Raw genomic sequence first — 9,192 nt, 5'->3', positions numbered from 1 at the left:
TCCCTTTTTGCATGGCCACCAGGTGGTGCAACTTCCCCCATCAACTGCAGCCCACCACCCCCTTCAATTGCAGCGCTGGCCTCTATTCTACTCCAGTATGGCGCCCAAGCCCGCCTTCTATCCAGCTTTCCCTCCCTTGTCTGCAAGTGGCGGCCCTCTCTCTCATGAACTGCAGCTCCCTTCACACGTTCTCTTGAACCAGGAGAATGGTTATGCTTATGGTTGGCCGCCTACTTTGAGTCTGCAAACATGCCATAGCACTATCAAAACAAAGCTCCAAGTCTTCATGGCCATGAATAAACAAACACCACTTCATAAGAATGGTCCTCGAGTGACAAGATCTTCGCCTAGAGATGTGATGACCGATACGATCGTTGACCAGACTGTGCCATCATTACTTTCAAGTGGCCGATATGTGCTTTCTTTAATCTCTCCTACTAATTGAGTTAGAAAAGCATTTTTGACCTGCTAAACACCACATATGACATACACTTCCCAATAGTTCCGGCCACACCTTGCATCAAGCATGGCCTCAAACACGATGCCAGCCACCTCCTAAGCTTTATGTACCTGCTTCTTGCATACCCCTAGATTGACGGTGTTTGGCTGCACCATCATTGACCACCCCCTCGTTGAGCATTCATGCTCAACCACAGTATTATCTAAATAAAAGAAGACTGTATAGAGAGAATGATATAACTTAGATATATAGTGGCTATATAGATAGGATAGAGATAGAGAGAAAAGCATTTGCTATTGCATCATCCTCCAGGGGCAAATGGAAAGCTCACAGCTTCCCCAATCATAGTGTAGGCTCCACCTGGATCAAAAAAAAAATATTGACCGTGGCCATCCACCTGTAAAACATGTACATCCAAGCCTTTCTTTGCACTTGTAGGCCAATAAACACGCCACCCTTTCAGCTCTTCATAGCTTGGAGCTTTTTCACCCTGTATCCATAAGTCTTCGTGTCCGCTATAAGCACACTTGCCATCAGTACTTGAGAAACCTGAATCATAAGCAGCTATCCTATCATTTGCTATAGAACCCTCCATGGTATAGTCCACTTCAAAAAAGCCTTTCCACTGATACAAAAATACCTGTAAAGGAACCTCCAATAACACATGTATCCATAGCATCACATAAAATAGCAAGACCCTGCCATTTGCCTCCACCTGCAAAATAGCCAAGTAAACCTGTTCCCCTTGCAAACCTGTATCCAAACCCTCTGTAAATGGCTCCAAGGCCACTTTTTCATACTCAAGAACATGACCTGCTAGAGCTTAAATACCTGTTCTTCAAATACCTCATCACCTGCAAGGTTGGTGGCACCTTCCTCGTTGCATGGAGCACCACTCTCATAGGCTGTACCTGTATCAGTTTCCATAGAGTTATCTATCGGAGCTAGCTCTCCACGGCTACACACAAACTCTGAAACTTCAAAGTACCCCTCTACATGTCCATCAAGGCAAGGTTGCCCCACCCCTTACATAGACAAATCAACTTGACATACCTCCGCTTCTACTTCTAGCTTCTGCAAGTCATCCTCAAAAGCCTGATCTTCAGTTAAATCGGATGCACAATCAAACCATACCTCTTCTTCCAATAGGGACTCACCATCACAAGACATTTGATAGGTTTGCTCAACTGGCAGATTCAGACAAGGTGCATCACTATACTTCTCTTTGACCTTTAACTGGTTGACAGGCAACTCGCATACATTTTTTTCCACTTCATCTACATGAAAAACATCATAACTTTCATACCTAGAAGAGATGGATTCTGTCTCCCACATGCTATTTGTGTCCAAACTGCTGCTGGAGCTATGAGAACTGTCGGACTCCTCTTCTAATCTTGCCGATTCTTGCACCTTTGTTGTCAGCCTCGTTACTGGCTCTAGAACTGACACCTCTTCTTTAAGAACTTCTATCACCTCGTCCTCTTGAGCAAGCAAACTGAGTGGCACTCTGAATATGCCCCTCTGTATCTTTTGAGACCTGGTTGGCACTTGTTCTACCTCTTCTACCCTGGCATCATCTTCACGTGCTTTAATCAAATGCATATCAAGAAAATGAGCTTTTACCTTTTGATGCTCCTCCATCTGTTTGAGCCTAGATCCACTGGCTGCTATGATGGTAGACTGTGGCAATCCTGCCTCCATCTTCTTCTTCATCTTTCGACTCTTTGCTCTGGCAACTTCGACAACTTCATCAAAGGTACTTGGATCTTCATCATACACTCTCTCACGAACATAGGGATGCAAGCAGGATAGAAACCTTTTGGGCTTAAAATATCCCGCATTGGTTGCTTTGGTAGCAGCCGCAAAATCCCCCCAATAAGCTTCACATTTATCAACAAAATCATCAAAATTTGCACCTACTTCCTGCTGCAAACCTTTGAGCTTTACATCTGCTTCCGAAGCCGACACAACCTTTCGATACCTTTGTAGAGAGTTCTCTCGAAATCTGATCCGATTGTGCTTTTGTGCATCTTCTAAGCCATCGAACCAAGATTTTGCTTTACCTCGCAGCACCAAAGGCAGAGTCTGGAGCTTTGCTTCATCACCTGGCATCTGCAATACTCTCAGTATAAATAGATCAAAATTGGCAATCCAATCGTCTGCATCTTCATCTCCTTTGAACTCTGGACCAAATTCATGTTTCATCTTGATTCATGAAGACCTTGAAATTCTTGTTTCATCTTGATTCATAAAGAACTTGTTAGGAAGAAATCAGTGGATCCTCAGTGGAGGCACCACAAGATGGAAAGGGGGAAATGGGAAAACCATCAGCACTCTCAGTGAATGCCTCTCTATAGCCCAGTGATTCCACAGCACCCCTATCCCCTATTTCACGCATACACAAATACCCAAGCTGCCAACCTCTATTGCCCTTGCCCCAACCCCCGACCAGCCCTGACTACATGCATCTTCTCGCAAGGCAATGCAATCAATTATCTCGACCTTTGAGAATTCATAGCACCATATAATCACATATCAGCAATCCTAACTCTCTCAGACACCTCAAGATCATTGGTAGACTTAAGCTTTCCCAATAGCTTTTATTCACAAAGCAAATACCACAATCACATATAGAACACAGCAATTGACATACCCACATAATCACGAGAGCAAAAATGAACATGATACATTTGCACAAATAGCAATCCAACCCGACCAGTCTCAAAAGTGTTCAATGATGGAATTATGTAGAAATCGCCCTCCTTTAGTTTTGGATCAGACAAACCCCTCTTAGGCAATTTTCAAGTTGACCCCATCTTCCAGTGTATTTAGAGGTTGCCCTCCCCTTTACCTTAGCCTTGAGCCTCGGCTTTCCGATAATGGCACTCCAGATTCTATTGGAAGAGTAAGGAAACAAAATGTAATACATTGGCGTTTTTTCTTCTTGCCTTCGAATTCCCTGTGATGGTGCTTTTTTTCTTTGACGTTGGAACTTTCTCCCCCAAAAATGGGCTCCCTACCACCCTCTTATCTCCACGCTGGAGGCTCTTCAATTCCCCTTGTGCTCTTCAGCAGCCCCTATTACTGCAGTGCCAAGAGGCCCTTCTACATGTCGCTCTCTCTTCCTTGCTCTCAGGTCCTGCCTTGCCACTTGCTTTGCTTGTGAGTGGCCCCCAATTTCTCAAGGCCTTGCTTCACACGTTGCTCTCCTCTTTGACCTACATCGGGCGGTCTCCCCTACTCTTGACGCCCTTAGTCTCCTGGCTACTCACAACCATGCAACCTGTGCCCTTTCCTTGGGTTCTCACCACCCTGCAACCCTCATATAGCTTGGAGCCTTCTACAGGAGCCCCCCATCTCACTGTTCTTTTCTCTGTAGTGTTCCCTATTCCTTCACACCTATGCGGCCTCCCATCATAGCATCCTCAAGCTAGCGCTTTCAACTCACACCCCAGACACCTTGCCTTATGCATCCCAAAACCTATTGTCGGGGTCCCCTTGCCTGCAACCCATCGGCAGCTTTTGTAAAACTCCCCTTTCCCGGCCCTTCTCGTCATGCAGTCGATGCCGACCCCTCTCTATTCAGATGGCGCCCTCACCTATGCCATTTCCCCCCTTGAGTCGTCCCTCCTTCTTCTGCTCTAGGCCAGCCCACCACCTCAATGACGCCACCTCCTTTCCCTTTTTGCATGGCCACCAGGTGGTGCAACTTTCCCCATGAACTGCAGCCCACCACCCCCTTGAATTGCAGGCCTGGCTTCTTTTCTTCTCCAGTATGGCGCCCAAGCCCGCCTTCTATCCAACTGTCCCTCCCTTGTCTGCAAGTGGAGGCCCTCTCTCTCATGAACTGCAGCTCCCTTCAGGCAAGAACTGCGCTCGTGAAGCAGCTGACTGGCAACCTTACCATGCAGGAGAATTCGTTTTTTTCTTTTTTTTGCTGTTAACTCCAAGCCTTTACTTTTAAAAAATCTTGCTCAGCGCCACTTCACAAGTTCACCATGATTCTCTCTTGAACCAGGAGAATGGTTATGCTTATGGTTGGCCGCGTGCTTTGAGTCCGCGTACATGCCATAGCACTATCAAAACAAAGCTCCAAGTCTTCATGGTCATCAATAAACAAAGACCGCTTCACAAGAATGGTCCCCGGGTGATGAGATCTTCGCCTAGAGATGTGATGACCGATACGACCGTTGACCAGCCTGTGCCATCATTACTTTCAATTGGCCGATATGTGCTTTATTTAAGATCTCCTACCAATTGAGTTAAAAAAGCATCTTTGACCTGCTAAACGCCACATATGACATACACTTCCCAATAGTTCGGGCCACACCTTGCATCAAGCATGGCCTCAAACACGGTGCCGGCCACCTCCTAAGATTTATGTACCTGCTTCTTGCATACCCCTGGATCGACAGTGTTTGGCTGCACCACTACTTTCAACGAACAAAAGGCCTCTGTTACTCCCTTGATTGGGAATTTGAGGCTTCAAGTCCAAATCTATGTCGACAAAGAAGACTTATTCATCTCTCCTCTCCAACATGAGGATGCTATCCTAGGGATACCATGGTTCAACCGCATGGCTGCCAAGATGAAGTTCCGTGAAAGGAGAATCTACTTCACCTTCAGGTGAAGGAATATATGTATATAGACGCTAATGAGTCTGGTTGTACTATACCACTTGTAAATCCTCTCACCCTTGATAAGTTAATGAGAAGCTTAGTTTCTGGGTACATGATTTTTGTCAAAGAATCCCTAAAAGGTCCTAATGTTTCATCAAAGGTGAATGGTAGGAATCAAGAAGAGTTAGACTTGTCTAACTTTTTAAAAGGATTCCAAGATGTGTTCATTGATGATATCCTTATGGACTTACCTCCAAAACGAGGGGATGATGACCATCAAATTGAGCTCCTATCAGGAAGCTCACCGCCTAACAAACCTCCCTATTGAGTTTCACAAGCACAAGAGGAGATCATGAGGCAAGTACAAGAATTGATAGACAAAGGGAACGTGACGCCTAGCTCCTCTCCCTTTTTCTCTCCAGTCCTTTTAGTGCAAAAGAAAGATGGTACATACCGCATGTGTGTGGACTATCGCGCACTAACCCATATCACTATCAAAAACAGATTTCACGTACCTCAGGTAGAAGATCTGTTTGATAAGCTACAAGGTTCTACCTACTTCAATAGGATTGACCTTCAAAGTGACTACCATCAAATAAGGATAGTGAATGAAGATATTCTAAAGACCGCGTTTCGTACAACGTTTGGCCTTTATGAATATCTAGTCATGCCTTTTGGCTTGACTAATGCACCAGCTACATTCAATTGATTAATGGAGAAAAATTTTAGACCCTACCGCAAATTCACTAGAGTGTTCTTTGATGATATCATCATCTATCTCAATTCCTTGGAGGAACACAAGCAACATCTTCAAGTGATTTTTCAAGCATTAAGGGAGAATAAGCTTTCTCTCAGTCAAAAGAAAAGTGATTTTTTCCTTCAAGAGATTCAATACTTAGGTCATATTATCTCTTGAGATGGTATCCGTATGGATCCATCAATGGAGGTAATAAAATCATGGCCTAATCCAAGGAATCTACATGAGCTAAGAAGCTTTATTGGGATGTTGGCATACTATAGACGCTTTATAGAAAAATTCTCTCAAGCAGGACCATTGTATGACTTAACAAAGAAAAATGTTAAGTATTTATGGACTCCTAAGGAGCAAAGTGCTTTTGACAAGCTCAAAGAGAAGCTTATCTCCCAATCAGTCATTATGCTTCCGGATCTCTCAAAGCCATTTGAGGTCCAATGTGATGCTTGTGGTGATTGCCTTGGAGCAGTCTTGCTTCAAGAAGGGCATGCCATAGCATATGAGAGCCGAAGGCTCAACATGGATGAATGGGTCTTAGGCATTTATGAAAAAGAGTTGTTAGTTGTTCTACATGCCTTAGACACATGGAAGCACTATCTATTGGGGACTCCATTCATCTTACGAACAGACCATCAAAGTCTCAACTACTTCATGACGCAAACAAAGCTTTCCAATGAGGTGGGCAAATTTTCTTTCACAATTTAAGTTCCACATTGCTCACATTGCTGGTAAGCGCAATCAAGTGGCTGATGCACTTTCACGATGACCAAAAGTTAATGCTGTGTCAATAGAAACTCACAATGATCTATCTTCTATGATCGATGAGTATGCTACTGACCCTGACTTTAAAGACATAATGTTAGCCATTGCTTTGGGGAAGAAAGAGAAACCATTCACCTTGCAGGATGGGTATCTTCTCCATGGCAATAGGCTATGTGTTACCCACTACCTTCGTGAGAAAGTCATGTATGAATCCCATGCTCCTCCCTATGCAGGGCATAGAGGCATTCAACCTACTCTTTGAGGAGTAGAGATGTACTTTTATTGGCCTACATGAAAGTGGACATACAAGAGTATGTTTCAAAATGTGTAGTATGCCAAAAGACCAAGTATAATAGAGGGAAGAAACCTGGATTACTCCAGCCATTGCCAATTCCTAATTCACCCTGAGAGAGTATATCCATGGATTTTATCTCTGGATTACCAAAATCTATCCATGGGAATATGGGAATATGGACAATAGTCGACAGGTTTAGCAAGCAAGCACACTTTATCCCTGTCAAGAATACTATTGAGGCACACCAAATGGCAACTCTCTTCATATCACAGATTTTCAAACACCATGGATTGCCAGTATCCATCGTGTCAGATAGAGATCCTATAATCACCAGTAATTTTTGGAAAGGTTTCTTTGAAAATCTAGGTACAAGATTGAATTTCTCTTCGGCCTATCACCCACAAACGGATGGCCAAAGTGAGATAGCCAATCTTACAATTATTGATCTACTAAAGACCTATGTTACAGAAGTAGATCAACACTCACAATGGGAAAAGTACTTACCTCTTGTAGAGTATGCATACAATAATACTATCCATACTTCTACGGGAAAAGCACCTTTTGAAATCATAGAGGGAAGATCTAAAAGTCCCTTGCTGTGACTTAAAGTACATGGGAAGATCTTTGTTGCCGATGAGTATATCCATGACCTGCAAGCATCTTTTCAAAATATTAAGGAGGCTATATCCATCTCCCAACTAGGGCAAAAAGCTGCTTCACAAGCACAGAAGGGCCTTAACGTTCAAAGAAACTGATTGGGTCTTACTTAAGTTTCCTAAGGCTCGATTGAGGCAAACGACGGGCAAAAAATCCTACGGGCCATCGAAAGTATTATGCTAAACCAGCAAAAAGATACTATGGTCCTTTCCAATTTTTGAAGCCAATCAATGAGGTGTCTTATCAACTCAAGTTACCTAACCATTGGCTCATACACAATGCTTTTCATGTGAGCCTACTCAAGCCCTACAAAGGAGAGCCTCAAAATGAACCAATTATTGAAGACCCTCCCCAAATCAAAGAGCAAGAAGACGTACTACAACCCAAAGCTATCCTTCAGCATGAAGACAAGGTACTAAGACATGGTAACATATCTTATTAAGTTCAAAAATTATCCTTTTGAAGATGCTAGATGGATGCAAGGAATCCAGCTTAAGGATAGTATGAACCTTTTCAACGCTTACAATGCTACATTAGAGTAACCATATGTACATGTTTCTTTTAAATGATCAATTTTTTTGTCTTATAAGACTAATTCTCTCTTTATTGTGCACAGATTTAAGTGGTATGCATACTACGAATCATGTTTGGGATGACGACATCTCTCAAACAACATGTAGAATTTGTCACTCTACTTGGGAGGACGAAATGGACTAAAGAGCAGACATGCTTGTGGCAGCTATGTCTCCCAAGCACCAAATGGATTAGTCATCCATCTTGGAATGATGTCATAGGGTAAAAAGGGATCCTCTACCCGCTAAGAAAAATTGACTAATGGCTATGACTTTATCTCTTTTACCTCATAGTCAAGGACGACTATGATTTCAAGAGAGAGGTAATTTCATTAAATGTCTAATATCTAACCAACCCAAATGATTTTCTCATATTAAATTGATCATTTAATATGGGATAATAAACGGGAACAAAGGTTAGAATATAGACATGTGCTTACGGATCTATCTCATTACGGGGCCAATGGTAAAGGGGCCCAAATGAGAGATGGTCTGTCAAAGAGCAAGGTTAACTAATGAAGTTTAAAAGACCTTAGGGCTAGCTTCATGAAAGACCTCCAATGGTTAATGTTAAAAGTCCTTTGACCTTAAGCAAACTAGGGCTGAGCTTGAGGTGGGAACCTGACCTAAACTTAAGCAAGCTAGGACTGTGCGTGAGGTGGGAACCTTAAGCAAGCTAAGGTTGTGCTTGAGGTGGGTGTTGGAGCTATTTATGGCTCACTCTACTCAAGTTGGTCTCACCTATATATTTGTATCTTGTCCTCAATATGAATCAGTCTTTGGGAGCGTATATGGTGTGTCTCTTGTATCGTCTCTCTCTCTGTCTCTCTACATCTCAACATGGTATCAGAGCGGTAACGATCACGCGCCGATTCATTTCATGGTGACAAAACAGTATGTGTATGCGATTTGCATGTAAGATTCAAAATTGCTACAAATTTTATTTTTGAGCATTGATTCTTGTTAACTGTGGTTGTTTTCTGTTAAGAAGAATATGATTAGTGTTTTATGTGGCGTTTATTGCTAATCAATCTAATCGTTGATTACGTTTTCTTGTTGATGACACCCTGAAC

General features: G+C 43.0%; 1 protein-coding gene across 1 annotated transcript; it reads right to left on the bottom strand.

Annotated features, from left to right (window-relative positions):
• Nucleotides 1-872: 872 nt before the first annotated feature.
• LOC147456218 (uncharacterized) lies at nt 873-3,213 on the bottom strand. Its single transcript, XM_086514757.1, has 4 exons — nt 1,514-3,213; nt 1,292-1,371; nt 1,101-1,175; nt 873-1,009 (listed from the first exon to the last, which is right to left on the bottom strand). Exons 1-3 carry the CDS (start codon nt 2,663-2,665, stop codon nt 1,139-1,141), a joined length of 1,269 nt encoding a protein of 422 aa, XP_086370883.1. The 5' UTR covers nt 2,666-3,213; the 3' UTR covers nt 873-1,009; nt 1,101-1,138.
• Between the last annotated feature and the right edge of the window lie 5,979 nt (nt 3,214-9,192).

Source organism: Adiantum capillus-veneris, chromosome 6, assembly GCF_014529385.1.
Source record: "Adiantum capillus-veneris isolate H3 chromosome 6, ASM1452938v2, whole genome shotgun sequence".
NCBI classification, from domain to species: domain Eukaryota; kingdom Viridiplantae; phylum Streptophyta; class Polypodiopsida; order Polypodiales; family Pteridaceae; genus Adiantum; species Adiantum capillus-veneris.
This window is presented reverse-complemented; position numbering and strand designations above follow the sequence as displayed.